This window comes from Dictyostelium discoideum (genome assembly GCF_000004695.1).
Source record: "Dictyostelium discoideum AX4 chromosome 6 chromosome, whole genome shotgun sequence".
Lineage (NCBI taxonomy): Eukaryota > Evosea > Eumycetozoa > Dictyosteliales > Dictyosteliaceae > Dictyostelium > Dictyostelium discoideum.
Genome location: NC_007092.3, coordinates 1553530 through 1573829, shown reverse-complemented (window position 1 = coordinate 1573829; position 20300 = coordinate 1553530). Strand labels below are relative to the sequence as shown.

The following is a 20300-nucleotide window of genomic DNA, read 5'->3' as shown; positions in this document are numbered from 1 at the left end:
GTTTTTTTTACCAAAAAAAAAAAAAAAACCTATTTATTTCTTTTTTTTAGTATCATTTTTTTTAGAAAAAAATATATATATGGCAATAATCGAGTTTTGCCTCCTCTTTTGATATTTTATTTACTATCCAAGTAATAATTTTTAAGTAATATATTACAATAAAAAAAAAAAGAATTAATATTCTTTGGAAATCGCCATTAAAATGAAATAATATTAATTATAGTCGGAGTGCCGAGTGTTAGTTTTTATTCAATGAAAAAATATTAAACAGTTTAAATTAAACAAAAATAAAATTAAATAAAATAAAATAAAATAAAAAAAATAAAAAAAAAGAGATATTGTGGGAATAAATTTACCACATTTTAATTATTTTTTATTTTTTTTTTATTTTTCTTTTTTATTTTTTGTTTTTGTTTTTTTTTTTAATTTTTTAATTGTTTGTTTTTTTAAAAAAAAAAAAAAAAAAAAAAAAAACATCGCTTAAAAGTTTTAATTCACAGTTTATTCCAAGTTCCTTTTTAACAATTTTTTTTTTCACACTTCCTAAAAAAAAAAAATAATAATAATAATATATAGAATAAAAAAGAAAAGTGCGAAATAAATGAATAAATAAATAAATAAATAAATAAATAAATAAATAAATAAATAAATAAATAAATAAATAAATAAATAAATAAATAAATAAAAAAAATAAATAATTGTAAGATAGCACAATAATAAAAATAAAAAAATAAAAAATTAAAAATAAGAAATAAAAAATAAAAAATAATAATAATAATAATGATAAAAAGAGGTTACAAAATAAAATCAAAAACTTCACCACATAAATTTCAATCACAATTTTTAATTATTGACCCCGAGAGCCACGTTTTAATAAATTAATTTCAGACTTCTGGACCTTAAAAAAAAATAATAAAAAAAAAATAAATCAGAGCATTATTAAATTTAATTTATCAATATATATACATTAATATTTATAAAACTTCCAATTTTTTTTTTTTTTTTTTTTTGGATGTTATCTCTCATATAAATAATTATAATAATAATAATAATTAAATAATTAATAATTTATATATATATATATAATTTTTTTTTCCACATTTTTTTCATTTTCTATTATTTATTAAAAATATTATTTTTTTTTTTAATCATTATTCAACTCTTTAATAATCGAGATAAAAAAAAAAACAATTGCTTTTTTAAAACACAATACAGAGGTATCACTTTTTTTTTTTTAAAAAAATATTTTATTTAATTTTTTTTTTTTTTTTTTTTTTTTTTTTTTTTTTTTTTTTAATCATACCCAGGATACAAAATTTCAAAAAAAAAAATATTTTTTTCAAAAAATAATGAGCCTCCCTAACGAAATAAATAATAAAAGTAAAAAAACAAAATTTTTTCCTCATCAATCAAAATCAAACCAGTAATAAATAAATTACTTCATATAAAAATTTCCTACCTATAAATAAATAAAAAAAAAAAATATTTAAAAAGTTTTATTAATATTAAAACTTTTCAACCTTTTTTTTAATTTTTTTTAATTTTTTTTTAAAATTTTTTTTTATTTATTATTTATTTATTTTTTTTTTTTTTTTCTCTATTAAAATTTTTTTTTTATTTTTCATTTTTTTTACTTTCTTTAAATTAAAAAAAAAAACAAAACAAAAATAAGAAGGAAAACATAACATTAATAATCATCAAAATCATATAAGCTATAATAATAATAATAATAACAACCAAAATTATAATAATATCGTAGTTAAAAAAACATCAATAACAAACGCAGCACATATACCTGCGACAAATTCATTCTCTTCAATATTTAGATATTTTAAAAGGAAAAAGTCATCTGGTTCATTAAATTCTAGTTTTGATAATAATAATAATAGTTTTGCGTCAACATCAACAGAGGCAGAAAATATAACGACAACAACACAAGACAATAAAACTAATAACAATAACAATAATACTGATAGTAGTAGCAATAGCAGTAGTAGTAGTGATAATAGTAACATAGAAGATAGTAATAGCTCGGTTTCTACTATTTCGACAACACCAACAACTTCAATACCAAATACAGCAATAATAAACAAACTAAATCAATCAAAAGAAGGAGTAAGAGCACATACTCCTCAAGATTTAAAAATAGACGATTATTTTAATTTAACAACCACCCAAATTCCAAATTCTAATTTGCTTCATAGATTAGATAGTAGAATGGTTGGAATATTGGTATGTATTATATATAATATAAAATACACAAGTTATGAATAATATTCCTAAATATTTACACTTTTTTTTTTTATATTTTTTATTTTTTTTTTATTTTTTTTTTTAATATTATTTAGGGTGAAGCAGATATTAATAAATGTAAAGAGGTTATACCTGATGATCAACATTTTATAATTGGATATTCATTAGTATTAGTAACATTTAATACTATATTACAACCAAAAATGATTAAAACCTTTACATCTAGTCCAGTTGCATTATTGGTATCTGATAAATCAGCATTCATTGTATTATTTGACACTAGATCACAAACTATTCAACAAGTTGAATCATGTGATCTTACAGAAATTAAAGATATACATTCAGGTTATATGTCAAATAGTATAACTAATAGTAATCAATTACAATTTGAAATAAATAATAATAACAATAATAATAATAATAATAATAACAACAACAACAATAATAATAATAATAATAATAATAATAACAATAATAATAATTCAAATAATGGAAATAATGGAAATAATGGAAATATAACAAATTTAATGGAAGAAGGAGTTTCAATATCACCAAGAAATAGTAAAAAAAATTTAGGATCATTTGTATTACGTATTGTAAAGATTAAAGGATCCTGGGTATTAATGGGATATTCACCATCAGATTCACCAGAAGTACAAAGAGAAAAGATTAAAACCATTGAAGCAACAATTAAATCGATAACAGATAAAGCAAAAATGCAACATAAAATTGAGACTAGATTAGAAAACTCTGAAAGAACTCATATACCTACGGCTTATTATCAACCAACTCCCGATACTATATTTGAAGGTGAAATCTATTTTAACCTAAAGAAATTTTCATTCATTCAAATTGCAAATCAAAATCAAAATAGTGACAATTGTAAAAATGATTCTCATCCATGTACAAATAATACCAAACAGGATGACCTAAGTTTCTCTATTGATTTAATTTCAATATTTGAATGTAGATATACAGCATCGACTTTAATTGAGAACTTTTGGGAATTAAAATTAGCTTCTCAAGGTGAAAAATCAAATAATCAATATTCTTTATATTTACCAAAATCAGAGTAAGTTTTTTTTTCAATTTTTTTTTTCTTCAATTTTCTTTTTTATAAATCTAATTTTATTTTTTATTTTTTAATACTATAGTATTGAAGGTATTACAAAAAATATAGCAAGAATGATTACAGAAAGTCAAGATATTGCTTTATTAGGTTATGATGATCCTTCAATTGATGTTATTGATGAAATTAATTCAACACTTTCTTCAATTGATTTAAATCAACAACAACAACAACAACAACAAAATAATTTTAATAATTTTAGTAATAATAATAATAATAATAATAATAATCAAAATAATAATAATAATCAAAATAATAATAATAATCAAAATAAATCACAATTATTACAACAACCACAACTTCAATTACAAAATAGAAAAGTAACAAATTTATTATTAAATAATTCAATTGATAAGAATTTACTTAGTGATAATACTGTATATAGAAATTTAAAAAAGATTCAACAAACACATGAAACTATTGATTTAAGTACAAATAATAAAGACTTGAATGAAAATAATTTTTATTTTATTGATGATGATGATGAAGAAGAAAATTTAACAACAACAACAACAACAACAGCAGCAACAACAACTAATCAACATGGTGGTGGTCATAATAGTGCATTTACAACATCATTAGATAATTATAAAACGACAAATACACCAACATCGATTCATTTTCAAGGTAAATCAGATTTATTAAAAGTTGATGATATGTTATGGTTACAAAGTTTTTTACCAGCTCGTTTAGTTGATGAACCATTTGAATTGGTTTATAGTACTTTGAAGCATGGTATTAGTATTAGAACGTTTTTCTCAAAAGTTCAACAAAGATCACCTTGTATTTTAGTTATAAAAGATGATTGTAAAACCATATTTGGTGCCTACACATCGGATCCATGGCAACAAGATCAAAAAGTTCATTATGGAAGTGGTGAAACATTTTTATTTAAATTTTGTACTGGTAATAATAATGGACAACAAACCACCATAGAGAGAAAGAAATTCTCTTGGACAAGAAAGAATGATAATTTCATGTTTTCAAATGGTTGTATCTCGTTGGGTACTGGTGATTCATCGGCTGCTTTTGGGTTATGGATTGATGAAGATCTTTATTATGGTAGTTCAGTTAAATGCAATACCTTTGATAATGATGTTTTAGCTCATAGTCAAGAATTTAAAGTTTTGGAAATTGAAGTTTGGTCATCCGTTTCCAGTAAAGTCGTTGGAAATGATAAAAAAACTTTAAATGCTAGAGATTTCTTTAATCCTCATTATCTTAAAACACCTTCTTTTAAATATTAAATAATAAAAAAAAAAAATAAAAAAAAAGTATATTATAATATAAATTATATTTTATTACTAAATAAAAAAAAATAAAATAAAATAAAAAAAAAATAAACAAATAATAATGATAATAATTTTTTTTTTTTTTTTTTTTTTTTTTTTTTGTAGTTTTAAAAATAGATTTTTTGGTTTTAAATTAAATTTTAAAAAAAAAAAGTTTATTTTATTAAAATAATAATAATTTTTTTTCTTTATAATTTAAAAATAGTTTTTTTGGGCCAAAATAAAATAAAAAACGAAAAAAAAGGTCGTTTTTTTTTTTTTTTTTTTTTTATTTTCTTTTTTTTTTTTTTTTTTTCAAACATTTAATTTGATTAAAATTAATCAAACAAAATAAAATAAATGGAATCTCAATCAAAAATAAATGAACCAATACCAACAGATATTAGTGAAGCATTTGAAAGTTTTTTTAAAGCAATTCAAATTACAGATGCAACAACTATTGTTAGTTACTTTTTAAAAAACTTTTGTGAAACTGAACAATCAACAAATGATAATATAAATAGATTCATATTTGTACTTAAAATAAAATCTGAACAAATTAAATCATCATCATCATCATCATCATCATCATCATCATCATCATCATCATCATCATCATCATCATCATCATCATCACAAACATCTGAAACTTTAAAATCAGATGTTGAATTATATAAAAAATCTTTAATAATTTTAGGAAATGTAAAGTATTTTTTATTTAATTTTATTTTATTTTATTTCATTTTTAATGTAAAATTTATATTAATAAAACTATTGTTTATAAAGTTATCAAGATATGTTAAACATAGTAATTCATTCACAGTTTATTTAAAAGATATTATTGAGAATTTATTATTTCCACATTTTTTAGAAAGTTTTGATGAAGATATGAAATTTGAAGTATTAAGATCATTTACATCACTTTTACAAATTTATGAAGATACTATTGAATCATATTCAACTCAATTCATTCAACATTTAGTAACAGTGGATATAAATAGATCAGGTTTCTCACAATCTTCAATTAAATCAATTATTGATTTTATGGTTATTTTAATGCAAACTTCACCATTATTAATAATTAATAATATTAAATTAGTTGAATCGTTAATTAAAATTTATATGTAATTATTATTATAAATTATTTATAATTATTTATTATTATTTATTTTTTGTTTTATATTAATTTTTAATAATAATAATAAATAGTTTAAAAGAAGATGAAGTAATTTATGAAGATTTAACACAAGTTTTAGGTCAATTCTTTCAATTATATTTACCATATAAATCATCAAAAATTGAAAGTACAAACGATGATGATAGTGATGATGATGATGAAAGTGATGACGAAGATGAATCATCAATGGTTGATTCAAATAAATTAAAAGTTTCAGCAATGGGTTTGGAAAATAGTGTTGATATTAAACTTTTAGAATTATTATCAAAACAATTAATTGAAAATATTAATAAAGAATCATCTTCAATTTTCTTTGGTATTTTATGTGGTTATTCATCAATTTATATTAAAGATAAATCATTATCAAATTTTATTTTTAATTCTTATTTATCAATGTATGTTTTTATTTTTATTTTTTAATAAAATAATAAAAATAATAATAATAATAATATTAATTTATTAATATATTTATTTATTTATTTATTTATTTATTTATTTATTTATTTATTTATTTATTTATTTATTTATTTATTTATTTATTTATTTATAGGATTAAAAAAGATAATATTTGTAATAAAGAAAATAGAAAAGTTACAGTTAATATTATTAATAGTTTAAGAATTGGTGTATCAAATGCATGTTTAAAATCTAGTGAAGAATGTCAATTAATATTAATTGAAATATTTAAAACTTTATTAGAATGTATTGGTGATATTAGAGAATATGTAAAGAGTAATTTAACTAAAGGTGCACAAGCTTTCTTTCAACGTATTAGAAGTTCAATCATTTTAAATTTAATATCAATAATTCGTATTATTAAAGATTCATTCCAATATGCAGAGGAATTTTTAATTTATGCACCAGTTTTAGCAGATCCAATTATATTTTCAGAGTTTATAATTTCATTAAATAGAAATTTAAATCAACAACAACAACAAAAAGAAACTAATGAATATAATGAAAAGAAATCATTAATTCAAGATATTTATTTACCAAAGATTTTAAATCCATTATTGGCAGAGATTGTTAAACCAGTTCAAAAGTATAAATCAATGACAATTCATATCATTCAAGCGATTGGTAATATTGCATTATCATGTCAAATTTTATATCAACCATTCATTGAAACTACAATTGAAAGATTATCACAATTTGTTGTTAAAAATTGGAAATCAATTTCAAAGTATGCACCATCTTGTATTGTTACATTGGATAAATTAATGCAATTATTTATTCATGATCAACTCTATAAATCACAATATTTAGAAACAATTATTTTATCAGTTTATATGAAATTATTAAATTCTTCAAAATCAATTGAATTAGATGATACAATTGATGATGAAGATGAAGATGAAGATGAAGAAGATGAAGAAGATGAAGTTGATTCAAATGGTAAAAAAAAAAAGAAAAATATTGATAGTGATATTATATCAAAGATTATGTTTACAATTTTAGAATGTTTAACAAATACAATTCCAAAGATTAGTAAACATTTAATTGAATTTGATAATCAATCAGTTGGTAAAAATATTGGAAAAGAGATTTATAAATATTTAATGAGTCAGATAGGTGTTGAAGAGGTGATTTTCGATGCTGATCGTTTTATTCGTTTAGCTCAATTAGATTTATTGAATGAAATCTATTGTCATTGTTTACCATGTTTACCAAAATCAAATCATATTTCAATCTCTATTAAACATATCTTTAATGAAATGTTACAAATTCAAGTGGCATTAGAATTGGGTGAAGAAGAACTTGATAGAAATGGTCACTCTCAAAGAAAAGATATTTGTTTAAATGCTTTTAAATCTATAATTAATAATTCAAATTTAGATAAGCAATCTTGTTCTGAACAATTAAAAGAATTAATTAATTCAAATCAAACTTCAAATGATATTGATAAACATCAAGTTAAAAAAGAATTATTAGAATTATTTAAATAAATTATTTTTTTTTTTTTTTTCAAACATTTTTTTTTTTTTTTACTTTTGTGATAAATAATAAAAAAAAAACAAAAAAAATAATTTTGTTTTTTTTTCAAATATCTCATTTTAAAAATCTAAACAGAAAAAGTTCAAAAAATCTTCTTTTCTGAAAAATCTTTTTTGACCTATTACAAAAAATATCGAAAAATTGAAAACGTTTTAAAATGTTGTAAAAAATAAAAATTAGAAAAAAATAAAAAAAAACAAATTTAATTTACCAGGTTATAATTAACCCCTAATCGATAACTTTTTCAAAAAAAAAAAAAAATAAAAAAAAAAAAATTTTAAAAAAAAAAAACAAAACAAAAAACAAAACAAAAAAATACAAAAAAAAATAAAAAATACAAAAAAAAAAAAAAAAAAAAAAGGAAAATAAAATTCGAAGTTTATATATTTAGTAATAATAAATATACTAATAAGTATATTAATCATTTTATAAATAAAAAAAAAAAAAAAAAAAAAAAAAAAATATAATCAAACAACACACATATAATAAATAGGAAAAAAAAAAAAAAAATTCAAAAAAGTCAAAACACACACAATAAATAGGAAAAATAGAACAACAGAAAGGAAAAAATGAAAATTAATATAAGAAAATATTTTAAAATTAAACTTAAACAATTAATAAATAAAATTATAGCATTAATTGATAAAAATTACTTTTTTAGATTTCATTTAATTTATTTTGTAATGGTCGGGTTTATTGGATCGGTGTTAATTAAACTTATAGAATTTGAAGTACCATTTATAGATTGTTTATATATTGGTTATTCAGCATTAACAACCACAGGATTAGTGACAGTTGATATAAGCGGTTGGTCAAGTGGAACTTTATTTTTATTGGTCATATTAGTTCAATTAGGCTCCACAGTATTATTAACATTACCAATAGTATTACTACGTCGTTTTTTCATTAGATCAGTTTATAGTAATAGTTCAATAATTTCAGCAGCAAATGCTTCACCAGATTTAATTTCAACAATAATTCATAGTCATTTACCACATCATGATTTTAAAGATGATGATGATGAAAATGATAATAATAATAATGAAGAAAATGATGATAATGATGATGAAAGCTATCAACATAATAATAATAATAATGAAGAACATGATGATAACGATATTGAAATTGGTGGAATTTTAAAATTAGATTCACCAATTGATCATAATCTTCCAAATGGTTTTCAAGATGATAATGCTCCGCATCATTACAATATTCCAATAGTTGGGAAAATTGATAAAAAATCAAGGAAATTCTCTTTAGATTCACCTTCTTCTCCAATTATTCAACAACAACAACAACAACAACAACAACAACAACAACAACAACAACAACAACAACAACAACAACAACAACAACAACAACAACCTTCAACAACCACCACTACCACTACCACAACAAACTCAACTTTAAATAAGAGTACAAATAATAGTACAAATAATAATAATAATACAAATGATTCACAATCAATACAAAAAGAAGTTAATATTGATATTAATCGTATTGATTCATTACAAGAATTACAAGAGCAACAAGAACATCAACAACAGCAAAGACAATTATCAAAACCATTAAATTTAAATAGTTATGAAGATAATATGGAATATAGATCATTGGGTAAATTATTAGTAATTATACCATGTTATATTATAACAATTTATATATTAGGATTTATAAGTATTGGTGCATATATAGCAGGTAGTGAATCAGCTAGATCAATAATGAAAGCTAATGGAGTAAATGGTTGGTGGTGGTCATTATTTCATACATTCTCTGCATTTAATAATGCTGGTTTAGCATTATTTAGTGATAGTTTAATTCAAATTAATGAAAAATATTTTTTATTAATTACATTATCAATTTTAATTTTCTTAGGAAATACTTTATTTCCTGTTTTTTTAAGAATTATTTTATTAGTAGTTTCAAAAGTAATTATTACAATACAATACAATACAATACAATATTAATTATTAATTTATTTTATTTTTAAAAGTTTACAAAAGATCCAGAACCATATAGAAATTTATTAGAAAATCCACGTTCAATTTTCACTCATCTTTTCCCATATAAAGAAACTGTTCAATTATTTGTAATTTGGTGTATTTTTAATGTATCACAAATTGCATTAATGGCTTTATTAGATGTAAATGATAAAGCATTCACAAATATGAATTATGGTACTATACTTTTAAATTATTACTTTTCTTCAATTGTAAGTTTTTTTTTTTTTTTTTTTTTTTTTTAATTATTTATTTACATATATTAATACTTTTATTATTATTTATTATTATTATTAGAGTACCCGTACATGCGGATTTAATTCAGTTGATTTAAATTTATTAAGTGAATCAGTTTTATTATTATTTGTTGGATTAATGTTTGTTTCATCATATCCATTCATTATTTCATTGAGAAGGTCTGCTGTTAATAATAAATATAGTAATCAAAGTAGAGAAGTTATGAAAGAAGTTTTAATTCGTGATATTTTCGTTCCATATATTTGTATTTTATTTATTGCTATTTTTGAAAGCCAACTTTTAGAAAGTGGTGTAATCACTGTATTTCAAGTAAGTATTAATTATAAATTAAATTATTATTATTAGTAGTAAATCAACAACAACAATAATAACAACAATAACAATTTTTACTAATAAATAATTAAAAAAAATTTTAAAAAAAAATATTTTAGATATTATTCGAAGCGATTTCAGCTTTTGGAAATGTTGGATTATCAATTAGTATAACTTTATCAACTTATTCAAAATTAGTATTTATAGCGTTAATGTTGGCTGGAAAACACAGACAATTGCCAGAATCTGTTGATGAATCTGTTAATCCTGCTCTTTTGAAAAAGAATGCAGTAATTTCAAAAATTATTACAAGATATAAAAGAAGAAAATTATAAATAAAAGTATTTCCAAAAAAAAAAAAAGAGATTTTCCAGATTTTTTATTTTTATTTTTATTTTTATTTTTATTTTTTGATGTTTTTTTTTATTAAAAAAATTGATTTAATTTTATTAATTTTTAATTTGAATATAGTATATAAAAATAGAGCACCCAAAAATATACAATACAAATCATACAAAATATAAAAAAAATCAATGGATTTTGTTTTTAATTTTTTTTTTTTTTTTTTTTTTTTTTTTTTTAATTAAAATTTTAAAAATTCAAAAAAACAGAATGGATACATTCATTTTTTATATCATTTTGTGTATTTTTGAGTTCTCTATTTATCTATACTTAATCCATATTTAAAAATAAATTAAATTAAATCATTATTAAAAAAAAAAAAATTAGAAAAATTAAAAATAAAATTTTTTTTTTTTTTCAATTTTTTTTTTATAAACAAATATTGTGGTGAGAAAGGGGGAGATATTTTAAATTATAAAAATTTTCTCAAATATTTTAATCAATTCATTTTTCTTAATATATTCCTTTTTTAAAATCTGTTAAATAAAAAAAAAAAAAAAAATACTCTTAAATCAAAAAACAAATAGAACTTCATTAATTTTGCGTGAATTTTTTTATTTTTTTTTTATTTTTTGTTTTTCATTTTTTTATTTTTTTTTTTTTTTTATTTTTTTTTTCCGCCCATTTTTTTTTTTTTCATTTTTTTTTTTTCTAACAAATTTTATTTTATATATATATAAATAGATATATTATTGTAAAATTATCAATAAAGGTTTTTTAAGATAAAATGCCACCAAAACAAGCCCAATCAAAAAAAACAGTTGAAAAAGAAAAAAAGAAAAAGGTTGAAGATAAAACCTTTGGTTTAAAAAATAAAAATAAGAGTAAAAAAGTTGCAGCTTATGTATCTCAAGTTGAAGCCCAAGTTAAGCACTCTGGTCTTCAAAATAAGGTAAAAAAATACAGAAATTTTATTCCAACAATAATAATGAAAATTAATTCAAATATTATCAATCTATCAATAATTTTATATAAATATCAATTTAATCACAAAAAAAAAAAAAAAAAAAAAAAAAAAAAAAAAAAAAAAAACCCCCAATTAAAATTTTTTTTTTTTATTAATATTTTTAGGAAGCAGCATTGAAAGAAAAAGCTAAAAGAGATAAAGAATTAGCAGAGAAAGCAAAGAAAGAAGCAGAATCAATTTTAGTAAATACAATTGTACAAAGTAAAGTACCATTAGGTGTTGATCCAAAGAGTATTGTGTGTGAATATTTTAAACAAGGTGTAACATGTCCAAAAGGTAATAGATGTAAGTTTGCACATGATTTAGCAGCAGGTAGAAAATCTGAAAAGATTGATATTTACACTGATCGTCGTAAAGATGAGGATACAATGGAGAATTGGGATGAAGCAAAATTGAAATCAGTTGTTGAAAAGAAGAGAACAACTGAAAACAAAGCCAAACCAACAGCAATCATTTGTAAATTCTTTTTAGACGCAATCGAGAGTAAAAAGTATGGTTGGTTCTGGGAGTGTCCAAATGGTGGTGAGAAATGTGCATATCAACATTGTTTGCCAGAAGGGTACCAATTAAAAAAGAAGAAGTCAAGAGAGGAGGATGAAGTTGAAGAAATACCAATCGAAGAATTGATTGAAGAGGAGAGAGCAAAATTAACAAAATCAACTCCTGTCACTTTAGAAACTTTCTTAAGATGGAAAGAAGAGAAAAGATTACAAAAAGAAAAAGCAGCCAAAGACGCCCAAGACAAACGTCTTGCTGATATTAAAGCTGGTAAGACCTCTATGAGTGGTAGAGAAATGTTTGTTTTCAATCCTGATCTCTTTGTAGATGATGAATCTGCTATCGATACTAAATCTAAAGAATATGAGAAATCTGAAGAAGAAATCGCTGCTTTAGCAAATCAAATTAATACAAGTTTATTCACTGATGGTGGTGTTTTACCTTCAGATGATGATGATGATGATGATGATGATGATGATGATGATGAAGATGGTGATGATGAAGAGGAGGATGATGATGAAGAAGAAGGAGAATATGAAGAAGAAGAAGCAAGTGATGAATAAATTAGAATTAATAATATCAATATATATATAATTTTAAATTAAAAGAAAAAAAAAAATTAAAAAAAAAATTAAAAAAAAAATAATAAAAAAAAAATAAAAAAAAAATATCTAAAAATATACAATCATTTTTTTTTTTTTTTTTTTTTTATATATGATACATTGTTGTTTATTATTTTTTTATTTGAATTAAAATATTACTAATAAAATCCAATAAGGGTTCATTTTGAATATCTTCAATTAATATAAAATCTAATTTATTTGAATTATTATTTTCTCTTCTACAAAGTGGACATAAATTTGATCTTGATTTCCAATCCTCTGCACATTCAGGACAAAATGCATGAAAACAATCACTTGATACAACAAATGTTGCTTCTTTATCAAAACAAATTGGACAAAGATTATCCTCCTCTTCTTCAATTTTAAATTTTTCTTCCGCTGTTGTTGTTGTTGTTGCTATTGTTGTTGAATTATTTTTATTTTTTGAATCTTCTTTTTCAAAATATAATTGTATATTATTTAAAAAACTATAAAATTCTCCAAATGTTAATTTTGAATTTAATATTGGTTCTTCATTTTTATAATTTCCATCATTTTTTTTATTAAACTATAAATTTTTATTATTATTATTATATATATATTAATTTTATTAATTTATTATTTTCAATTAGTATCAAATTTATATTAATTTATGAAATGTTAGTACATACAACTAAAATTGAAACATTAACAAGTAATTTCCATAAAATGGTTTCTGTAACTATTTCATTATCTGGTATATCGACTGATAATGTTATATATATATTTGTATCTGTAGCTTTTTTATTCCTATTATTAATCCTTTATAAAAATGTTTTTTTTTTATTAGAATCGTGATGTTCATATATTGTTTCTTCAAATTTTGGATGTTTTTTTAAAAAACAACATACAGTGAATTTATTTTGAAAACATCTTGTTTAAATTCATTTATGTTTGACGCTTTTTTAACTACTGTATTTCCCATCGTTTTCTTTTTTTTATTTTTTTTATTTTTTTTATTTTTTTTTATTTATTCATATATATATTTCCTATTTGTTTATTTATTTATTATTTATTTATTTATTTCTTGTTTTATAAATTTATCTTTTCTTATGATATCATAATATAAATTATATGTTTTAATTTATTTGTTTTAATGTGTAGAAAAAATAAAAAAATAAAAAAAAATAAAAAAATAAAATATCGATTTTTTTTTTTTTTTTTTTTTTTTTTTATTTTTTATTTTTTAAATTCGTTTTTTTATAAGAATAATAAAAAGAAAATCTTGTTTTAAAAAAAAGATCTTGGTTTTTTTTTTTTTTTTTTTTTTTTTGTCATGAATTGTTTTTATTGTTATTATTATTATTTACATGAAAAAATATATGTGTATATACTTGTTTATTTGAAATCGATGGGTTTTTTTTTTTTTTTTTTTTTTTTTTTTTTAATTCTCTTTTTTAAAATTCTCTTTTTTTTCAACAACTACAATTAGATGAATCACCAGGTTTCTTTGTAACATTACCAGAATCTGAAGATATTTGTACACCTAAATGTTCTAAATTAACTTCACCACTATCAATTTTTGTCATGATTGTACGAGTACACTTTAAAAACATTTCTTCAACACCTTCACCAGTAAGGGCTGAAGTTTCCATAAATAATAATCCATTCTCTTGAGCTATTCTAGATGCTTCCAAGAATGTAACTTCTCTTTGTTCTGTTAAATCTGCTTTATTTCCAACTAAAATAATTGTTACATCTGGTGATGCAAGTGATTTAACATCTGATAACCAATTTGTGATATGATTGTATGATTCACGATTTGTAACATCATAAACTAATGCGACACCTGCTGATCCTCTATAATATGAAATAACCTATTCGATTTATTTGATATTATTATTATTATTATTATTATTATTATTATTATTATTATTATTATTATTATTATTATTATTAAAAACTTGTTTATTTTATTTTTTTATTTTTATTTTTATTTTTTTCAATAATATATATATATATAAACTCTACTTACAACTGATCTAAATCTTTCTTGTCCGGCAGTATCCCTAAAAAATTAATTGTAATAGAGTTAATATATATTTAAATTAATAAAAAAAAAAAAAAAAAAGTTTTAATTTTATATTTTAAAATACAAACCAAATCTGTAATTTAACATTTTTCCCTTGAATATCTACAACCCTTGATGAAAAATCTACACCAATTGTATGAGTTGATTGACTTTTAAATTTATTATCAATGAATCTAAATAAAAGACAACTTTTACCAACTGATTGACTACCAATAATTATAAATTTAACAAGATATAAAGGTTTTCCCATTTTTGTTTTATATATATATATCTATATTTTTATTTTGTTTTATTTATTTATTTATTTATTTATTATTTATGTATTTGCTTATTTATTTGTTTGTTTATTCGTTTGTTGTTTGTTTGTTTATTTGTTTATTTCTTTAATTATTTCTCTGTTTCACAACGTCTCGCTTTCTTTTATTTTTTTTTTTTCAAAAAATTTTTTTTAATTTTTTATTTTTTATTTTTTTTTATTTTTTTTTTTAATTTTTTTTATTTTTTAATAAGTATCCAACTTTTCCAAACACTCCCAAAATTTTTTTTTTTTTTTTTTTTTATTTTTCATTTTTTTTTTTTTTTTTTTGATTTATTATCTAAATTTAGATAATAAAAGAATCTTTTGGTCACATTGTGGTCTTAAATAAATTAGTCAGTTAATAAATAAATAAAAAAAAATTTCCAGTAAAAGGGAAACTTCAAATCCTTCTAATTTCCGGTTACCAATTTGTCCGTTAGGTTACTCAATTTGTGTTAATTCATTCATTCCTTTTCGCTAAAATAATAAAAAAAAAAAATTTATCAGGATTTAAATGGAATCAACAAAAGAGTTTTATTTTATTTCATTTTTTTTAATTTTAGCGAAAAGGAACGAATTAATACAAATTGACTAAAAAAACCCTTATAAAATCTTGAAATTTAATAGATTTCCAAATTAAATTTTTTTAAAAATTCTGGTGATTTTCATTTTTCAATTTTTTTCATTTTTTTTTTTTTTCATTTTTTTTTTTAATTTTATTTTTTAATTTTTTTTTTTTTTTTTTATTATTTTATTTTATTTTTGGACTTGCAAAATATATATATAAAAAATAAAAAAATGAGTGAAAACGCACAAAAGGTAAATAATAATTTTTTATTTTTTTATTTTTTATTTTTAATTTTTTTTTTATTAACAAATTTTTTATTTTAATTTATTTATTTTTTTTTACACAGGCAACAGAATTTAAAAATCAAGGTAATGCTGCATTTTCAAGTAAAGATTATAATTCAGCAGTGAAATGTTTTGATCAAGCAATTGAATTAGATCCAAGTAATCATATTTTATATAGTAATAGATCAGCATCATTACTTGCATTAGATAAGAATGAAGATGCATTAACAGATGCAAAGAAAGCAATTGAATTGAAACCAGATTGGTCAAAAGGTTATTTAAGAGAAACCAATGCACTCTATAAATTGGGTCGTTTCGAAGAAGCAGAGAAATCAGCAGAGGCTGGTTTAAAGATTGATCCAACCAATCAACAATTAGAAGATGCATTAGAGGATGCACAATACGCCACAACTGGTGCAAAAGACCCAGCTTCAGCAATGGCAAACCTTTTCTCTGCACAAAATTTAACAAAACTTCGTTTCAATCCAAAGACAGCACCATTCTTCCAACAACCAGATTTCGTTGCAATCATGGATCAAATTTCAAAGAATCCATCACTTTTCTCACAGTATATTGCCGATCAACGTTTTAGTACTTGTCTTGGTGTTTTATTAGGTGTTGATATTAATCAAGGACCAGGAGCACCACCACAATCACAACAACCAACACCACAACAACCAACACCAACACCACAACAACCAACACCAACACCACAACAACCAAAACCAACAGAAGCACCAAAGAAACCAGAAGCACCACCAATGACAGAATCACAAAAAGAAAGAGATTTAGGTAATAAAGCATATGCAAAGAAAGAATTTGAACAAGCAATTGTACATTATGATAAAGCAGTTGAATTGGATTCAAGTGATATTTTAGCAATGAATAATAAGGCAGCAGTTTTAATTGAACAACAAAAACTTGATGAAGCCATTGAAACCTGTAAGAAGGCATTGGAGAAGGCACAAGAGATTCGTGCAGACTATAGAGTTAAATCAAAGGTTTACACTCGTTTGGGTAATATTTACTTAAAGAAGAATCAACTCGACGATGCATACAAAGCCTACAGCAGTGCAGTACTTGAGGATAAGAATGCAGACACCACTGCAAACATGAAAAAGATTGAAAAGTTAAAGAAACAACGTGACGATGAGGCTTATCTCTCTGTGGATCAATCAATCATTGAAAAGAATAAAGGTGTTGAACACTTTAAAAAAGGTGAATTCCCAGAGGCAATCAAATGTTTCGAGGAGGCAATTCGTCGTAATCCAAAGGACCACACAATCTATAGCAATCGTTCCGCAGCCTATAGCAAATTGTTAGAATATAAATTGGCAATCAAGGATGCCGATAAATGTATCGAATTGGAGCCAACATTCATCAAAGGTTACATTAGAAAAGGTACTGCCTTATTCGCAATGAGAGAGTATCAACAAGCTTTGGAGGTCTATGATCAAGGTTTAAGAATTGAAGCCAACAATCCTGAACTCTTGGATCTCTCAAGAAAGACTGTCGCCGCTCTCACTAAATTACAAAGTACTCTCACCGATGAAGAACGTCTTCAACAAGCTGCCAAAGATCCAGAAATTCAAAAGATTCTCTCTGATCCAATCATGAATCAAATCTTAAAAGATATGTCTGAAAATCCTGCTGCTGCTCAAGATCATCTTAAAAATCCATTAATTATGGCTAAATTCCAAAAATTAGTTAATGCTGGTATAGTTAAATTAGGTTAAATATTTAATAAAATAAATTTTAAAAAAAAAAAATTAAAAAATTAATAATCAAAAAATTAATAATCAAAAAATCTTTTTTCCTCTTTTTTTTTTTTCTTTTTTCTTTTTTTTTCTTTTTTTCAATCAAAAATGAAAAACAATAAAATTTAAATTAAAAAAAAAAAAAAACCAAACCCAAAACTAAAAATAGTCATTTATAAAAATGTCTAAAATGTCTTTTAATTCCCATTTCACACTTTTTTCATTTTCGAACAAAAAGAATCTTTTTTTTTTAAAAAAAAAAATTAAATTAAAAAAAAAATAATTAATGTGAAAAGAATTGTTTTTTTCTGAAAGTGTGGCAAGTTTTTTTTTTTTTTTTTTTTTTTTTTTTTTTAATTTAAATTAAAAATTTATTTATTTTTTTATTTTATTTTTTGTAAAACAATCATTTTCATTCCTATTTTTAACAAATAATATAATACAAATAATAATAATAATAATAAATAAATAAATAAATAAATAAATAAATAAATAAATAATAAATAATAATTAATAATGGATGGTGTTGAAATTATAGCAAAATCAATTAAAAATAGTGCAATTGAAAAAGTATTTGGTATAGTTGGTGTACCAATTACACCAATTGCATATGAATTACAAGCACAAGGTGTTGGATTTTTTGGATTTCGTAATGAACAAAGTTGTAGTTATGCAGCATCAATTGTTGGATATTTAACAGGTTTACCAGGATTATGTATGACAGTTAGTGGTCCTGGTGTAGTTCATGCATTGGCAGGTGTATTAAATGCTCAATCAAATGGTTGGCCAATGATTTTATTATCATCAAGTATTGATCAATCATTAGTTGGTAAAGGTGGTTTCCAAGAATGTAAACAATTTGAATCTGCTGAACTCTATTGTAAAAAATGTTATTATCTAACTGAAATCGATCATTTTCCAGAAATCTTAAAAGATGCAATTGAAACTTCATTATCAAATAGACCTGGTCCAGTTTATATTCAAATTCCAGTAAATATAATAATATTATATAATAAAATATAATTAAATAATTTTATTAATATTTTCTATTTTTTTTTATTTTAAAAAAAAAAAGGCAGATTTAATTAAATCAAAATGTAAAGAATCACCAAATATTAGAGAAGCAGCAGGATATGGTACAATTGCAATTAAATCGGTTGTACCAGATATGAAATTGATTAAAGATGCAGTACAATTATTGAGTGAAGCAAAGAGACCATTGGTAATTGGTGGTAAAGGTGCAGCCTATTGTAGAAGTGAAAATGAATTATTAGAATTTATAGAAGCCACTAAAATACCATTCTTACCATCACCAATGGGTAAAGGATTACTTAGAGATGATCATCCATTAGTAGTTGGTGCAGCAAGATCCTATGCTTTGAAAAATGCTGATGTCGTATTGGTATTGGGTGCAAGATTGAATTGGATGTTTAATTTTGGAAAAGCACCAACTTTTTCAACAGATGTAAAATTCATCATTGTTGATGTAGATGAAAATCAAGCTTCAAAAACTAAAAATCCAAATGTTGTACCTGAAATTGCAATTGTTGGTGATGCACGTTTATCAATTGCTGAAATGCGTAAATTATTTATTGGCGAAACTGATGAACAACCACAACCACCACAAGATAGTTTAATTAAATCTATGAAAATGGAAGAATCATGGTGGTCAAATTTAAATCAAGATATTCAAGTGAAGACAAAATCATTGGCAACATTAATGAGTGAACCACAAAATAATGATCAAGAATATTTGACTTATCATAAGGTTTTCAATGCATTAAGAGTTGGTGGATTATTTCAAGAGGATACAATCTTTGTAAATGAAGGTGCAAACACTATGGATATCGGTAGATTGTGTATACCACAAACACTACCAAGAAGTAGGTTAGATGCTGGTACATTGGCAACAATGGGAGTTGGAGTTGGGTATAGTGTTGCCGCTCAAATTTGTTTCCCTGATCGTTCAGTGGTTTGTATTCAGGGTGATAGTGCTTTTGGTTTCTCTGCTATGGAAATGGAGGTTGCAGTTCGTTATAAATTACCAATTGTTTTCATTGTCCTAAATAATAATGGTGTTTATGAAGGTTTGGAATCAATGTCTGATCCAAAATATACAAGTTCCACTGAATCTGCTTCACTCCATATTCCACCAACTTCACTTTCCGTTGATACAAAATATGAATTAATCATGCAATCATTTGGTGGAACAGGTTATTCCATATCAACCATTTCAAATCTTTTAGACATTTGTAAACAAATTAAATCAAAACAAATTTCTTTACCAACTTTATTAAATATTAAAATTAAACCAACTGGTACAAAACCAAAAATTGTTCACTAATAAAATAAAAAATAAAAAAATAAAAAAATAAAAAAAATTTAATAAATAATTAAAACTTATAAAATATATTATATTTATTATTTCAAATATCATTGATGTTTCCCATTTTTTTAGGAA

At 22.0% G+C, this 20300-nt stretch overlaps 8 protein-coding genes across 8 annotated transcripts; 6 read left to right on the top strand and 2 right to left on the bottom strand.

The window, feature by feature from the left end:
- Positions 1–1349: 1349 nt before the first annotated feature.
- On the top strand, positions 1350–4629 carry DDB_G0292416 (TLDc domain-containing protein; the record flags this gene model as incomplete). The annotated part of the gene is made up of 4 exons (XM_629592.1): positions 1350–1423; positions 1713–2232; positions 2349–3325; positions 3408–4629. 4 exons carry the CDS (start codon positions 1350–1352, stop codon positions 4627–4629), a joined length of 2793 nt encoding a protein of 930 aa, XP_629594.1.
- Positions 4630–5013: 384 nt separating this feature from the next.
- On the top strand, positions 5014–7776 carry DDB_G0292414 (hypothetical protein; the record flags this gene model as incomplete). The annotated part of the gene is made up of 4 exons (XM_629591.1): positions 5014–5355; positions 5440–5777; positions 5863–6225; positions 6381–7776. 4 exons carry the CDS (start codon positions 5014–5016, stop codon positions 7774–7776), a joined length of 2439 nt encoding a protein of 812 aa, XP_629593.1.
- A 732-nt stretch (positions 7777–8508) lies between these two features.
- Positions 8509–10727, top strand: DDB_G0292412 (transmembrane protein; the record flags this gene model as incomplete). Its single annotated transcript, XM_629590.1, has 4 exons — positions 8509–9750; positions 9816–10034; positions 10120–10389; positions 10512–10727. 4 exons carry the CDS (start codon positions 8509–8511, stop codon positions 10725–10727), a joined length of 1947 nt encoding a protein of 648 aa, XP_629592.1.
- Positions 10728–11521: 794 nt separating this feature from the next.
- Positions 11522–12822, top strand: DDB_G0292410 (CCCH-type zinc finger-containing protein; the record flags this gene model as incomplete). Its single annotated transcript, XM_629589.1, has 2 exons — positions 11522–11686; positions 11866–12822. The coding sequence occupies 2 exons, from the start codon at positions 11522–11524 to the stop codon at positions 12820–12822; spliced, it is 1122 nt and encodes a 373-aa protein (XP_629591.1).
- Positions 12823–12991: 169 nt separating this feature from the next.
- DDB_G0292408 (hypothetical protein) lies at positions 12992–13825 on the bottom strand (the record flags this gene model as incomplete). Its single annotated transcript, XM_629588.1, has 3 exons — positions 12992–13429; positions 13533–13662; positions 13752–13825. 3 exons carry the CDS (start codon positions 13823–13825, stop codon positions 12992–12994), a joined length of 642 nt encoding a protein of 213 aa, XP_629590.1.
- Positions 13826–14315: 490 nt separating this feature from the next.
- On the bottom strand, positions 14316–15182 carry rab4 (Rab GTPase; the record flags this gene model as incomplete). The annotated part of the gene is made up of 3 exons (XM_629587.1): positions 14316–14717; positions 14876–14909; positions 15001–15182. The coding sequence occupies 3 exons, from the start codon at positions 15180–15182 to the stop codon at positions 14316–14318; spliced, it is 618 nt and encodes a 205-aa protein (XP_629589.1).
- An 846-nt stretch (positions 15183–16028) lies between these two features.
- Positions 16029–17818, top strand: sti1 (tetratricopeptide-like helical domain-containing protein; the record flags this gene model as incomplete). The annotated part of the gene is made up of 2 exons (XM_629586.1): positions 16029–16049; positions 16145–17818. The coding sequence occupies 2 exons, from the start codon at positions 16029–16031 to the stop codon at positions 17816–17818; spliced, it is 1695 nt and encodes a 564-aa protein (XP_629588.1).
- A 537-nt stretch (positions 17819–18355) lies between these two features.
- Positions 18356–20183, top strand: DDB_G0292402 (hypothetical protein; the record flags this gene model as incomplete). The annotated part of the gene is made up of 2 exons (XM_629585.1): positions 18356–18829; positions 18915–20183. The coding sequence occupies 2 exons, from the start codon at positions 18356–18358 to the stop codon at positions 20181–20183; spliced, it is 1743 nt and encodes a 580-aa protein (XP_629587.1).
- Between the last annotated feature and the right edge of the window lie 117 nt (positions 20184–20300).